Source organism: Gavia stellata, chromosome 3 (assembly GCF_030936135.1).
Source record: "Gavia stellata isolate bGavSte3 chromosome 3, bGavSte3.hap2, whole genome shotgun sequence".
Lineage (NCBI taxonomy): Eukaryota > Metazoa > Chordata > Aves > Gaviiformes > Gaviidae > Gavia > Gavia stellata.
This window is the reverse complement of record NC_082596.1, coordinates 36,363,972-36,380,629: the sequence shown is the minus strand read 5'-3', so window position 1 is coordinate 36,380,629 and position 16,658 is coordinate 36,363,972. Positions and strand designations below refer to the sequence as shown.

Below are 16,658 nucleotides of genomic sequence, written 5' to 3'. Positions count from 1 at the left end.
AATTCAGAAATTCTAAAAATATTCTTAACAGAAAATAATGTAATTAAGTACAGACCTAAGAGTATTAGGGCCAAATCCAGGAACAGATCTAGACAGAAGCCTTGGGAACTGTCAGGACAGCAAAGTTGGCATCTGGTGAGTTAGGCACTTTCCTGATTAGCCAGCCACTTTTAGGATCACAGTTTTGGATGTAGACATCTTCAGTCTCCTTAAATACTGTTTTGAGCACCTGCATCCTTTTTTCGGATCTGGCCTTTTTTTTTATACTTGAATACATGATGTATCACATTAACATTATGCACAGACAATAAGAGAAGTGACCCTGAAGTAAAACAAAATGATAATACAACATGATATCATAGTCATGTCTAGAAGAAGCTATTGTTCTTTTCTGTGCTTGGGTTAGGCACATTTGTTTTAACAGCTTTTAACACTGTATCCCATTTACTATTCTTGTGCTCTAACTGCCTTTTCCTAAACTTGTGCTGAAATAAATCATTGCTGTCTTCATCCTCAGCCTCTGACACTATCTCCATTTTTTGGATAATCAATTTAATGAGGTCATGTTGCTTTTCCAACAGTGTTGATATATCTTTGAGCCTAAAAAAAACCAAAAAAGAAAAAGAAATGCATACAGGAAGCTTTGTCATTTGGTTTCAAAGGACATTTTAGGCATAAAAATTACAGATGCAAAAGACCTGACAGTCCTCAACTTCACCCTTCTGCTAACAAAGAATATTATCTGGAATACATTTAATTTTTCAAGCTGTGGTACTTCTCCAGGTTTCAGGTAATAGGATTAAAGCACAAAATCCTGGTTCTTGAGAAAAGTAACTTAATATATACTTAATGTTAAGAGCAACTTCACTCTCAAAATAAAATTCTGAATAGTTCTATTGACAGTTTTTCCTATGGACTGAAGTAGTCTGGCAAGAAAAAAGGGCCAGATTTGCAATGGCAATTAAGTGTCCACAAACATTTAGTGAACTTCACAACTACTTTAACAGCGTATGAAAGATAATGAGGAGGCACTTACTGATCTCATTTAAACTGCTATCCAAAGTGCAATTGATACAAATAAAGAGTTAACATCAGTTCGCATCATGCATACAGAACACAGTATCTGTTATCTTTTAAGAAACAATAAAAGAAATGGGAAATGTGTTTAGAAACTGTCTTCATAAAACTACCAAACAGGCTTTTTGAAAATCTACTTTTTGGAATGTCTAGACTCACAAACTTACAGCACAAGATATATGTTGTGACTGAAAAGGTTCTCTGTGAAGAACAGTTTGGGTCTTCCTTAGATGTAGTTGTCTTTTTTTTCCCCACAAGAATTGAAATAGTGCAGCAATTATCTGATATTAACACATAGCAAAAAAAAAAATCCCACCCCAAATCAGAAAACAAAACCGTATGCACTCAGCACTGATTGCCACTAGCTTCCATAGGAACTGAACTCTGTTTTGAACTCTGACAATAAAAACATACTGGCAACTTCATAAAACAAAGTTTTCAGCCAATATTTTCAGAGCAGTAAATATGAATTTCCACAGTGAAATGGCCACAAGTTATTCTATTCCAAATAATTTTATAATTTTATAAAATGATAGTTTTCCTCCCTCTTTGTAGGGAGAAAAAAAGAGACTGTGCTCTATGCTGGTTCCTAATATATTGATGTAGTATAGTTTTGAAGAAAGACTTGTTAAATTCCATGGTTTGCCTACATCTGTAGGGTGTATTCTCACCCCTTCAACTCTTGCTGAGTCCTTCATGCAAAAAACTACTTAATCAGAATCTGTGCAGGGAGACAAAACATTAGTAGATTAAAAAAAAGGAGAAAGGAAAAAAAGAGAGAAAAAAAAGAGCAGGGGAGAGTGAGACAGAGTGAGAAAGAATAGATTTTCCTAGCTGTACGTTCACAGAAGGCTTTTCTGAAACCATTCTTACGGATATATTGGTAAGACGAGTAAGAAAAGTATGTACAGAGAATTCCTTCCAAGGCTTTGGGAAACAGATGATTTGTTCGAAGGAGAACCAGGACACCAATCCATTTTTGGGGAAACAATCTGAAGCAGATTTACCATCACACCAGTAGAAAGTCAGTTACAGATTGTGTATATTTGCAAACCAATTGGAATTACCTCAATTCTGAGTTTAAAATAACCCTTGAAAACCTCCATACACAAACCTCTAATTCTGAAATGAAAATGTATTTTCCCCATTACTTCAGTTTACTTTAATGACCAAACAAGCCTGTCCTCTTTCTCTGTCACAGGATAAAAAAAAATTCTCTACCACACAAGTATTTTGAAGGTAAATACATTACAGAATATAAAATACTAAGTTACCACAGTGAGGGAGCTTACTTAAGGACACTAGATACATTGAATTTTACTTTTTAGGTACAGTATGGAGCTTTAGAACACTTTTTAAAATAGGAGTATATTTGTAATATTGGTTCTACTTATTTTTACATCAGTAAAATAACACAACGAATACCTGTATTTCTGCTTCAGAACTTCCAGTTCTAATGTTGTGTCAGTGCTCTGTGCATCTGTGGTAGAGTCCTCACACCCAAAGCAATACTGGAACACACTCTAAACAAAATATGGAACCAAACTGAAATCAGATATTATAGTCTGACAGGAGATTAAAAATCCCAAATAAGTGAATTGTAAAAGTCTCCACACAGTGTTCAAATTGAAAAGAGATTCTGTTATGAAGTTATTTTTTGTATATTAAGCGTTTGGTTTGCAAAATCTGTTTAATCAGAAAATTCAGTCTACGAACAACAACTGAAATGAAAAGTAAACAAGTAAAAGAAGAAATGCCAAAAGGGAGTAATTCTATTTTCTGTCTGAGTAACTTTTGTAGCTTGTCTCACTTAGTAAAGTCACAGGTCACTGAGAATTCAAACACTAATATCTGAATAAGTTAGGCAGCTCTCAAACTGATTTATCATTTTCACTGAAGGTAGTAAAGGTCTAATCATGATTCCATTGATGTCAGTTAATGATTAAGTCGTATTAATGCAATGTTCCTAGCAATTTGTGTACAAAGTAAGTCGACCATATCACATTTTAGTAAGAATTCTTTAGTCTAAGATTCACCATCTTACCATAAATCCACAGTATCTCGGCCTGTTGGGATATACAGTGATCGATTCCTGGTCTACCCGACTTAAGAACCAAAATGGTAGCTTCTTCTCTAAGTTGGTGTGAAGATTAACCTAAACATAGTTTTGCATTTAGAGTAAGATACAGTCTCTTAACATAAAGACACATTATCATGTGAAAATCACCATCACGTCATTATATCCAAATCACTATTACGAGATGTCAAGTCTCAAGGGATATCTATGCTGCAAACAATGGTATAATATTTGAACAGTCTAGCCCAGACACTAAAACCATCTAGTCATAGCAGTATTGGAGTATCTTAGCAGAATTAAGTATTCCACATACATGTGCACTGTTATAACTAAAATGGTTTCAAAACTGAGTTAGCTCTTGTGTAATGGCTTGAATAGCTCCTTAGTACACTGTGGACTGCAGTATAGAATTACAGGGCAGAAATGTTTAAAAGACAGAATACCTGTCAAAGTCATGGGTTTTAAGAACAAATAATAATGGAAAAGAGAGTGATCTTTCTCTCTTGAATTGTGTTGTATCCTTTTACTAGATTATGACAGAGTCAGTATAGATTAAGATCCTAGTGGAATGCCTGTGAGAAAAGGAGTTTTCCCTTGGGTAGAAACAAGGATGTTATACATGAGTGCCTTTTTAGGGGATGCTACTTTTCCAGTTGTTCTCAAATGGCTACAGAAATACTGAGCATATGTATCTAAAAGAACAGGATGTGCAGTATAAGCCTATTGCAGACAACCATAATCCTGTCAAACATACAGAAGGTTACATGCTTAATAAACATTTTGTAGTACTGTCTGAAGTTGCAAGACAACATCCTTCCTGAGCATTCTGTTGGCAAAGAAATACTTAAACAGGTGAAAAGCATTAACTGCTACAAGAACTGCCCTTACACCTCTGCTTTAATCATTTGTATCTTTAGCAAAAGAAACATCTCTTGGGAGGAAATGTTACTTTAAAAGAGAATTCTTCAAATACACTTGAAGTAAGCAAGTACAGCACACAATTTAAAGTTACATGACTACCAGAAGTTATTTCTAAGCTGTTCTTGTTGTTGGGTATTCTGTCTCTGCCCACCTCTTCTTCTTTGTGCTCTGCCACTAGGTAGGCTCTGAAACTTTTTAGAAGAAGCAGAGCCAGCAGGGAACATAGGCAAAGCTACTCCCTGCATCAATTTTATGAATGTTCAGTTCTTCTGACAATACAGACTTTGAGCAGAACTTCAAAGAAGCATGTGGACAGACAGTTTCTAAGAACGTGTTAGTGAGAAGTAATCTTTATTCCTTATTTGACAGGTGTATACTGTGTGCATTTCCACTTGTGAAAGTCAAATTTGATATATAGTTCACAAGGAAAAAAGCTTTTGAAATCTGTATGCCAAATTTATAATTCCTTAAAATGAAAATTTTATGAAGTTGTACTATTGCCCTAGCCCCAGTATGTAAGCCGTAGAACTACATTTGTAAAAGCTACTTTGAAAATACCTAAGATGCATATAGTTTTCAAAAGCATATAGCGTACTAATCTCTTCTGATTTCAACAGAAATTCTGTTAGGTGTCTTTATACATCTTAAGGTAACTAAACACATTTAGAAATGTGACGTTAAGCTCCTTAGTTATACCTGGTATTGCATAGTATCACCTCAGTACGCAGACCAGCATGAATCTTCAGTATACTGCAATGAATTTGGTGTCCTTTTGATTTCTGTGTACCTTAACCTTCTTTCCACTGTATCAATTCTCTCCTCAAAAAGGCAACTCACCAATTTCAAACATTGCATTTAATCATTTTGAGATTCTGTTGTTGGAATAACTCAGAATTCATTGAACTGACTGTTCAAAAGTTCTGTAAAAATGCATTTGCTTATACATTTCCTTGACAATGACTCACATGACTGAAAATGAGATTCAGAACAGGATGTCCATGTTCACCAAGATGCTTTACAGAGATGCTAAGACGTTAGTTAGGGATGTTGATGAGAAATCAGCTAATTATCCGAATGCTGTTCTAACAATGATATCTACTTCCTATAGTTGGTCTTTCTATGGTATGCTACTTACCTGCATTGCAATCCTTTTCAGTGCAGCATATTTTTGTACTTCAGCTATGTCCCCAACAGCCAAACCAATCTAAAACCACCAAGAAATAGTTCATCATCTACTTTTTCATAGTGTGTGATTTTAATTGTATTTCTTATTCACATTTATATGCAAAATTACTCTAAAGATAAATTTATTTTGTTTCACTTGAATTTGGAAACATACCACTTTTGTGCATATTTGGAAAATCCATATCAAGAAATGTAGTAATCTTTTTTAATGCCAACTATCTGTCTACCAGTAAGGCATAAAGAGCTACTTCAAAGATTTATCAAGAATAACATCCCTGCTTTTTGATTCTTCTACTGTTATTTTAAAATCTTCTTCTATTTTAAAATCTTCTACTGCTGTTATTTTAAAAAACTTGTTGACCTCTTGACTGACTAGGATCATGGCAGCAATAAATAACTTAAAAAACCGGAACTGTTTGATTTTTATTGCTCAGCTCATAAAAACGTGATTTCAAAAAAAAAAAAATGTTCAATGGAACATGGCTGAAGATGTATTACATATTTTCCCCCTTTCTCACCATTACCAGGTTTTCTGATTCTTTTTGTTCAGGTCAGGCTCATAAGTTAGTTTTAACACTACTGTTGACTGCTGTTTTGTGTACAGTGAAGATCTGGGGTTTGGCTTTTTTAAAAAAAAAAAATACTGTTAGTGCTAGGTTATGACACAGCTTGAACCGAAGACTATGTCTAGTCTTGGGGGTACGCATTTATCAAAGTACTTAAAATCATTGTTCCCCAATTTTCTTTATCAAGACTCATAATAATACATTGCAGTTCCAATTCAAATTCCATCACACTTACTACCTAAAGATATACAAGATAAGCCTGCAAGAATGGAAAATACTCAGAATGGTAAACTGGAGGGAAAACAAGTCCAGGGAAAGGCAATTTTTTAATACGTTACTGAAAATATCAATTTGTTAAATAATGAATGAATGTCATGAGTCAGCACTAAAGTAATTCTGTATGCTAAAACTGTGTATAAACCTGTGCTTAACCACTTTTGTATTTTAGTAAGTCGCTTACTTACTAGCAAGTTCATAAGAAGGATTGGAATAAGCAAGGTAAATATAATGAGAACTGTGTAACTCAGGAATGGATATGGTAATTCACTGCTTAGTAGTGGATCAAGGAATGCATCATGGTAATTAATGTCTCCCAGCATCATTGCAAATGTCTTCATTACAGAAAGCAGAGGTGTGCTATATGTTTGCTGCAAAAAGAAGAAATACTAAAATCAAGAAAAAACCCAAACTGATGAAATTTATAAATAACCTCTAGAGATTCTTTAGTCAAAAATATTATAAATAATGATAAAAATTAACTATGCCATTCAACTAACCTGTGAACCCAAAAGGACAAAGAAACTCAGTCCAAAGGCCAATATCAGGAAAAAGAAAACGACAGCAATCCGAATCAAAGTCCTCAAAATTTCCCAGAACATCACAACATAGATGCCATAGTTTTCAAATCTAGGCAATAAGTAAACAGAAAAGATATGCAACATTAAATACTGAAGTTAGAGTCCCTTAGAGTTATTTATGTAAGGCAATAAGTAATCCTGATTTTCATGTGTGATAAGAGACATTTTGCCTCTCTGAGACATTCTGAGATGGTATGAAAAAGTTGTACTTTCACATCCAAAAGAATGCAAGTGGTCCTACTTACAGCAAGCCTAAACTACATAAGATTATATTTTAATGCACTAGAGCAGTACTTCTTCAAGATATTATTTTTCATGGACAACTTTTACTCTCTCCACAGCCACAGAGGGTACAATATTGTACAACTGTTGCACTCGGAATAATAACATTAGGAAATTAGCTTATTTTTTTTGCTGCTTTTCTAAGCAAATTAGCAGCTAGAACAAAGGACAACTGGCACCATGATCCATCTAGCAGCCACATGCCTGATTTAAAAAGATTTTGCTTTTTATGACGCTATCAAGTATGGAAAACAAGCAAACAAAAAGAAACACATCGCTCAGGAAGAGAAGGGGAATAACACAATTTTAAGACACCTGTGTTTCCAACAACAGTCTGTCATCTGGCAAGCCTCTCCCGTTCTTGGCTTAAACAAAAACTAGATCTCAGAACATGAGTTTTCATAAAGCAGATTAAGCTACTTTTTTCCCCAAACCTGAACTTGGGAATTTAGTCCTCTGCCAGATTCAGGGACTAGATGACTGTTTTATGCTACAACAGTAGCAACTGAGAAAATCCCTCCACAGGATTTTCTCCCTGGAATATTATGGGCAAGGCTGAAAAGATCAAGCTGGAAGCAAAGCAAACCTGTTCTCCTATTTATTAGGCATTTATTAGGCAAAACTCCATTGAAGTCAATGGAGCAACAGATTCCTTTGAGAAGAGATGGCCTGAATGAGTTAGAAAAATGATGTGTAGAGTTGTACTGCTATACAAATGAAAAATATTCAGGCCAGGGAAGCATTTCATCTAGCAGAAGGAGGAAGGTTGGGCAGTCATGAATTTACTTTTTACTGTTTAGGTTCAACTCCATTTTGCTCACAGCACACAGCAGAGAGGACATGCCCATTAATTAGTCATCCAAGCTCAGACGCATGTAGGACAGTTTGCCAACAGAGGCAGTACCATAAAGATACTCTCTCTTTATGGCATTAACACTGTTTACAGACCTTGTCCTTAAAATGTCCCAACTACAGTAAAATGATCCTGAAATTAATCAGCAAATGCCTTTTTTGTCTGCCTGCCAGACCTCATGGGGGTGATTACTGCATATATACACTAAGTATCAGAAGAGCATATATGCAGTGTTAATCACATACTGTCATCATTTTTTTTTCTGAACAGCTCCAAAACACCACTTTTTTGCTGATCAGCCACACCTCATTTTTGTGCAAGGCAGTCCTGCTCAGGCACAAACATGTTCAGTTTATTAGTTTTAAACGCTACACCCTCACTATTTCTCCCTCCACACAGCTTTCCTGCAGTCCGTAACTCTTTGATACTACTGTACCAGTGACAGCATTAAGACCATTAACGGCAATAAATAGACCTAATGTCAACTAAAGAAATAATTTCATCTGTTACAATTCTTTTACAAGACACTATGGTGTAGAAAAGTAGGGAGTGCCATTTAAACTGTAAAATGATAAAAGAATTTACCTTCTCCCAGGTATTACTTATAAAAACAGACTTCCTTTTGCCTCTTGTAGTTCATATCCTTTTTTTTTTTTTTTAAGTGAAAGTCTTTAAAATCATGTTTCATTATACTGTATAAAGACATATGTGGTGGCTTTGCTTACTTAACGTTAAAAAAAATCTTGTTATTTCTTTAGTTGCCATAACACATGCTGTGATTCTCTACATGAAAAACACTGAAAACCACTTTACAGTTCATTAGGTTAAAAAATTCCTATGGTCCTAATCTGGAAACTTGTATAGCTTGAAAAAAATAAAAATAAAAAATAGGGCTATCACACTTGATCAGTCACAGTTTAGGATATATAAAATATCTGAAAATATTAGAAGTATTTTATTGTAAAGCATGTAAATAACTTTTACCGTTGAAGGTAAAGCAAGAAGTTCATCCAAGACAAGTATACAGCAATTGCTCCACATTCCCACTGCAAATGAGCTGGTGTATTAATAAATAAAGAAGACACAAAAATTATGCTTGTAGTATAAATTGTCCAGTCCAGTAGATTGGAGTAATCCAACAAATATTTCAATTTCTAGGATTTAAGAGAGACAGATACATATTTACAAGTCATGCATCATTAAAGAACTGAATACAATACACTATTTAAATCCTCGTCTCACTTTTAATCTTATATTTCTTATATATGTATTTCCCTTTTAATTAGGGAAAAATCAGATTTATTTCAATATCACACAAACTGCTATGCAAGCACACTGTCTGATTAATGTTTTTTCTCTATGTATTTACCTGCTGAATGAGCTGAAATATTTCTTTGCAGATTCCCAGTAAACTCATAATTAAAACTAAACACATACACACCCTTGTGAAGTATGAGTTCTGAAACAAAAATCAGAGCAGAAAACAAATTAGAAATTATTAAATGAATGTTTATTTCAGCTCTACTTACATGTACATTATATTGCCAAGTTAAGAAACTCTGTTAGCTTGCTTATTCCTATCTAAATTCTGTTTTACTAATATTTATTGTGAGATCCATGTCATGTATATTGTGTTTAAGTAATTCAAACCAAATATGTAAGTTTCAGCATCCCCATGATAAATAGTTGCTGTGCAGCTTCCTTATTACTGATGTTCAAGTCTGGGAACTGAAACTGCAGTATTTATGCTAAATTTTCAGTATGCTTTGCCACTGGATGAACACAAAGACAAATGCTCTTGTCCATAACTTCACTATCATATTGCAGTATCTGGAATGGCAATAGAAGTCTTTGGACAAATTGGAAGTCCTGGCATCCTTAGGTGACCACTCCCTTTGATGTCTCCCTTTACAACCAGTGTAGGCAAAGACAACTTTGTTGTGAAAAGCCTTCTATTGGCATAGATAGGAATAGCAAATTTCATCTTTCAACTTGTAGAGCTAATTCCTCACCTGAGGGGTTCATTAACTCATAGGCAGACCACAAATTCATGGCACTCACTTTTCAGTGGTGCTGCAATACACATCAGCATCTGCCCCATTGTGATGTCTCTCTTTAACCTGGGTAGCACCATGGTCTGTAACACTGTGCTTCCTACAGAGCTGGCATTCCCCACTCCATTCCCATTACTGGGTCATTAGGACACTGTTTCCTCCAGTGCATGACATTTCATATATACTGATGTTGCTCTAGTCTCTCAGGCAGCACCTTCACGGCTCCTGTTCAGCGCACTGCTTCTCCACCAGCTGGCATCATTCCTGATTGAAGGACAGGACTCCCTCTCCCAGCTATGCTTCTTCCACCCAGTCTCTGATGATTCAAGGACCTGGGTCAGTCTTAGTCATTCCTCTTCCTGCAGTGTTCAGCTCCTGCCGTTCTCCTGTCTTCCACCAGGAAGATGAGTTACTTAGTGGAGCATGAATTCTTCCAGTTTTGTTAGTTCTTCTGGCTTCTGAATCTCTGAGAATCCCGCACATACTGGACTGGCCTGGGTATGCGATTCTCCAGACATTTTCATATAATCAGGATATTCTCATAAACCTTTTATATCCCTTGAGTTTATTTTATCTCATATTTCTACTAGCATATTCTTTTTTGAGCTCCTATTTCGGTTTTATGTCTTTTCTCTCCCAAAAGAACTGTAAAATACTCTCTTGCCTCTTTTTTTTCTTGCCAAAATTCTTGATTTTAATGATAAAAATCACTTATTTAAAATGGATCATTTGAAAAGTTCGCCACACAACAAAAACTTGTCTCCATTAATACCAGCATGTTACCATTTCAGGGCTAATGACACAAGTGTCTCTTCTCAGAATACATGACTTCATGTTGTGGAGACAGAGCTCTGTGAGCTTCCTGCCCTTCACATGGACACAGGATGTAACACTATGTATGAGTTGTACTCACAGGTTCAATAAACAGCAGAACTTGCAGTTCCTTCTCTGGAAGTCTAGTACAATGTTCAGTTTAGGGACAACACAGCCTTCTTAAAAGACAGAATACTGCTTAGTTTTAACTGCAGGAAGGAAACACTTACAAAAAGGACATCAACCAGTTGCATCAATGTCTGTCTTTTCTAAAGCCTCATTCTCCTGTAGCAGTGGACCTGGCAAGTCTAACTTCTTCAGTTCACTATGGTGTCCTAATTATTCCAGTTCCAGTTTCTGAAAAAAAGTTTGAGCTTTGTCTCTTAACAGCACCAAAGTATCTATGGAGGACAGGCTTATCCTGAGACAGGATCCTCATCCTCGCTTGCTTTCCTTATGGCCCCAGCTAAAGCACATTTCCATCCAATGCCTATCATGAACAAGATCAATATTCATAAATTACTAGAGTAGCCCCACACCTATCACAGCTGTGACTGAGACACAAATATTCAAAAGTCACTATGATGCATATGTACTTTGCTACCTAATCAAGTTTTTCATTTTGAGATACAATTCCAAAATGGGGGTGTATCATGCACATTTTAGCACAACACAATTTTATCTACTTTTTTCTTTTAAGTTTATTAACAGGGATTATAGGAAACATCCAATACACTTAAAAAACTTTCAGAGTTTTCCATCCATATATGACTGAATTCTGCTGTTACGTTTTTCATCACTGTTGTACATGAGGTACCTATATACAGACTGGCAAAAATTGTTCTGTCTTAGCCTCATAGTCTATGAGCCTAGTGAAGAAATACTGGGCCTGCAAGGGAAAGTAATACAAAGAAAGTTGTATTTGAATACCCAAAAGCATTTTATTATTGACTACTCTTTAAATGCGCAATATCCAGTTATTTTGGTTGAAAATTAAAAGGACATAGAAAGCTAAAGAATCCACTGTTTTCTGTCTTTTCATAATTAAATACACATTAATCTTTTTTCTTCAACATTAAAGAAATATTCACTTCAGGGAAGAAACTGAAGTAACCATGTACCCGATGTAAAATTTTCAGAAAAGCTTAAAAATAAGAAATGAGAACTGAAAGTTATCTACAGAAGTTGCTACTGAATTTTTAAAAATACACACTTCAATTCTATTCCTTAGAGTTGCTAAATCATACATAATTCTAGAAATTATTTAAATAATCACACCTTTTTGCTATAAAAATCCTAAACATATTGTAATTAGTAAGAAAACTCAGTACCTCATATTCTAATGGTCTTGCTTCATAGATCTCTGTTCCATTCAAAGGTCTTCCTGGCTGTATGTGAGTCACCAGAAGAGTCAGTGGGATGAGACCGAGAGAATATATGCCTAAATTCATCAGATGTGCTCGAAAGCCATAGGCCATCCTTGAAAGTAAGAATGTTGAAGTTACAACACTTCACAAATTTAGAAGAGCATGCATTCAAATGTAACAGCCAACAATGTTTTCAAGATGAGGAAATAAACATTTCTTAAAGCATCCTTTTGTGATGAATGTGTTCATCGAGCTTTATGTGGACAAAAGTGTATTGGCCATTCTGAAATACTGTTCCTTTTCTTTTTAACTTGGCAATCCTACTACATATTTTTGTAATAAAGTGGAAACAAAGATAGTGGTTGTCTTTGCTGTAAATATCAAAGAATCACTACTGAATGCTAAGCTACATTTTATATGGTAATGATCAGCATATGCTAAATATGCTGACGAGAGGTTATATGGAAAAGACATTTGCTTCAGTCAACACTATAAATACGTACATCTTAGTAAACAAAACTCAGGCACAACAGCCTTCATCCTGATGTGCAATATTATATTTTATGTGTATTAAAATACACCTACCATTTCATAAGCAAGTATTCTTTACACACGGGATGACTGAGTAGCTCCATGCGGTTGTGGCGTACCATGGCCTACAAAACAAGAAAGCAGAAGGATCAAACTTATCTCATCTAACTAAGTAAAGCGCTTACAAAACTGGCTAGGCCACCTTCTTTACTTGAATATTAGTCTAATGAAAAGTAAAATGTCTCTATATTGCAAAGTTCTTTTGTTTATGCACTCTGGCACAAAGCTATCGCTATCTTGCCTTCTCTGCCTACTGAGAGCAGCTTCTCTCCTGCTGCTCTGTTAGTCTATTTCAAGCTTTAAAAAATTGTACAGACTATTGCCAACTATACCTGTGAGGTGACGAAGCTTTTCTAGTTACATTTCACGAGAAAATACTTATTTTTTTGTTATTAGACAGTATACCAAGTCTAATCGCCAACAGGAAGCCCAAAAAGTAATCAAATTAAGCCACAAAGTTTGTTCGGTGAACATTTTTTGACAAAGAATGAAAGAACAGACTGGCAATGTGAAAGAACAGCAAAATTTGTTTTAGGCACAGAAAGTATTTTGCAATTCACATATGAAAAAATCAGTTTTGTCAGGTTTTCCAATGCCTTACATTCCAGTGCATGGTCACTACAATGACTGGAGCATGGTTTTCTTTGATGTATTACCTGCACATACAGCATGTTCTCTTGAGACATTCAAAGTTGTTTAAATAAACTAAGAATTTTTATCTAAACCTAAAAGAAATAGACTGTAAGAACTTTGGCCCATACTTCATTCCAATATATTTTAAATATACAGAGTTATGGGCTTTGGAGAAGAAATACTATGATGAAAAATACAAACCTCTTGATTTTATCTAAAGTAAGACAGCATGGAATGATGTCAGAGCAAAATAAAGAACGAACTTACATTTAAAGTGGTAAGTGGTTCATAGAAAATGTCTTCACCATCCTTTAGTTTCTTGTTAAGTGTCAGGGGACACTGAAGATATCGGAAGTTATATTCAATCTGAATAATAAACATACATCAGCATTTAAATGTGATGAAACTGATAATCTAAGATAACCTTTTTTACATTAAACACATTATCCTTTACAGAAAAAAAAAGGCATATTGTGTCAAAGTAATTAGAAAACTAAGGTATGATGATGTTAGTTACTCTGCCAGTGAACACATGCCATCAGGATACGCATCTGTGACTGTAAGATGATTAAACAAACAGCCATTTTGAATTGTAAAATAAAAAGTACTCATTTCTTCTTACTACAATTTAAAAAGGTCATTCTCATAACTGTAATTTGTTTTAATATTGACTTTGAAGAGAAGCTTGTATTTAAAAGTTATATGGCTTTGATAACACAATATAAAGAAAACGCACAGTAGCAGAAAATTTGCAAGTTTTCTGTTAACAATGTAGACACAACCCAATGTAACAATTGATAAGATTGTTTTCAATATGGTTTCAAAGGTAACATAACTGTAGAACATTCATGCCTCCTTAGCATTGTGAAAGCAATCTACTGCTTAAGATTTTGGACAAGAATTTAGAAAAAATGAAACACGTTGGACTCTGAATTATGATGACAGTTATACTACTTATGATAGATATGCTTTTGATATGCATAAATAGATATTATGTTTTCTATCACTGTTATTTTGAAATATCCATAACTTCCCAGCTTGATTGCAAGAATTAACACAGCAAAGGTAACGTCTATAGATTGCTCAAGTTTAATGTTATCCTTGTTAAAATGCATAAGCATGAAGATTACAGAAACTGAACTTCAAAGCTGTTTACAGCCCAAAGGATGAAATAAGATCAGACACCTGTGTTTTCTGTTAAGATCTGATATTCATTTACAAGTGTATCCTATCCATATGAACTTGACATATAAATTAAAGTATACATATTGTGTTCTTCCCAAACTTTCAAGGCAAAAATGTGTTCATTTCAGTGTCACAGAGGCAATAAAGGTAATTAAATCAGTGGCTTTGCTGAGGAAAAAAAAAAAAAAGACTAATAGTTGAAGATTGCTAGTATCTGATGAAGTGAGTTTTAAAAAGTCATCCTAATACTGAGGAGTTTTTTGCCAAATACATACTAAAAGCACAGATTCAAATACAGTTATTGGAGAATAACTACTGAATTATTCATAAATCAAGTTAAAATATTGGCTGATTTCAATTTACCAACTATAGAAAATATGTAAGAGGTATTAGAATTTAGTCCAGTATTAGTAGCTAAAAGCCAAGCTGATGATATTCTAACAATTATCCAAATAACGTACCACCGCTAACATATAGCCAGTCACATTGTGACACATTCCATCCTAAGACCATAAAATGTACTGTCTTCATAAATTTTTTCATCCACTTACATAGAAGTCTCGACTTGTCTTTTCCTCTGAAGACTCAATTATGCAGTTGTCCAAAACCAGCTTTGCAGATGAACAGAAAAGTGAATTAAGGTGATACAGATAACGCTCATCAGAAAGAATATAATGTTTGTACCTGAAGAAAGTGACCTTCAGATACAGCAGCCATCTAATAGAAATGATGATTCAGTCAAATTTTATGGTGTATGTTTTGAAGACATAAAACTCCAGAGCTTACATGTAGGAGTTAAATAATGAAACTATGCAGTTTACAAGGCTACATGCTAGTTCACAAGTATAAAATGTGAAGTGTTTATGAATATATACGTTACCAAGCCACTTGCTGTTTTTATAAAAAGCATTTCTGTAGCATCATTTAACAGTTAGCTCAGAAGGTGAAAATATCTCAAATGATTTTGAACCCAATTCTCTTCTGACTGTCATCACTTTTATACTCCTTTTTTATACTACTTTTATAACTTTAACTTATTTGTTACTTAAAAGTTAACTTATAACTTTTATACTTTTATAAGTTATGAAGTTATAACTTAGAGCTTCAATAGTAAGACCAGTTGTTGTCTGGGTACCCCACCCCCTGAGCTGGAAGACAGGGACAGGGAGCAGTATGAAGCCCACACAATCCAAGGGGAAATGGTTAGTGACCTGCTACACCACTTAGACACCCACAAGTCTATGGGACTGGATGGGATCCACCCAAGGGTACTGAGGGAGCTGGTGGAAGTGCTCACCAGCCACTTTCCATCATCTACCAGCGGTCCTGGCTAACCAGGGAGGTCCCAGCAGACTGGAGGTTACAAAATGTGATGCTTGTCTTCAAGAAGGGCTGGAAGGAGGATGTGGGGAACTACAGGCCTGTCAGCCTGACCTCGGAGCTGGGGAAGATTATGGAGCAGATCATCTTGAGTGCCATAATGCGGCACGTACAGGACAATCAGGTGATCAGGCCCAGTCAACATGGGTTTACGAAAGGCAGGTCCTGCCTGACTAACCTGATCTCCTTCTAGGACAAAGTGACCTGCTTAATGGACGAGGGAAAGGCTGTGGATATAGTCTACCTACACTTTAGTAAAGTCTTTGACACAGTTTCCCATAGCATTCTCCCAGAGAAACTGACTGCTCATGGCTTGGACAGGCGTACTCTTCACTGGGTAAAAAACTGGCTGGATGCCTGGGCCCAAAGGGTTGCAGCGAATGGAGTTGGCAGCCAGTCACAAGCAGTGTTGCCCAGGGCTCGGTACCAAGGCTGGTGGTCTTTAATATATTTACCAATGATCTGGACGAGGGCATCAAGTGCACCCTCAGTAAGTCTGCAGATGACACCAAGTTGTGTGGGAGTGTTGATCTGCTTGAGGGCAGAAAGGCTTTTCAGAGGGATTTGAACAGGCTGGATCAGTGGGCTGAGGCCAATCATATGAGGTTCATCAAGGCCAAGTGCTGAGTCCTACACTTGGGCCACAACAACCCCATGCAACGCTACAGGCTTGGGGAAGAGTGGCTGGAAAACTGCTCAGTGGAAAAAGACCTGGGGGGGCTGATTGACAGCTGGCTGAAGATGAGCCAGCAGTGTGCCCAGGTGGCCAAGGAGGCTAACAGCATCCTGGCCTGTATCAGAAACAGTGTGGCCAGCA

At 35.8% G+C, this 16,658-nt stretch overlaps 1 protein-coding gene across 1 annotated transcript in view; it reads right to left on the bottom strand.

Annotated features, from left to right (window-relative positions):
• Positions 1-368: 368 nt before the first annotated feature.
• The window catches only part of TRPA1 (transient receptor potential cation channel subfamily A member 1), a 38,816-nt gene continuing 22,526 nt past the window's right edge, over positions 369-16,658 (bottom strand). Inside the window, exons 16-27 of the mRNA XM_059815587.1 lie at positions 15,013-15,072; positions 13,544-13,642; positions 12,638-12,708; positions 12,017-12,164; positions 9,188-9,277; positions 8,803-8,972; positions 6,603-6,732; positions 6,291-6,473; positions 5,211-5,279; positions 3,122-3,232; positions 2,503-2,600; positions 369-600 (exon numbers count right to left, since the gene is read on the bottom strand). Of these exons, the coding sequence (XP_059671570.1) occupies positions 369-600; positions 2,503-2,600; positions 3,122-3,232; positions 5,211-5,279; positions 6,291-6,473; positions 6,603-6,732; positions 8,803-8,972; positions 9,188-9,277; positions 12,017-12,164; positions 12,638-12,708; positions 13,544-13,642; positions 15,013-15,072 (1,461 nt within the window). The remainder of the gene's footprint in view (positions 601-2,502; positions 2,601-3,121; positions 3,233-5,210; positions 5,280-6,290; positions 6,474-6,602; positions 6,733-8,802; positions 8,973-9,187; positions 9,278-12,016; positions 12,165-12,637; positions 12,709-13,543; positions 13,643-15,012; positions 15,073-16,658) is intronic.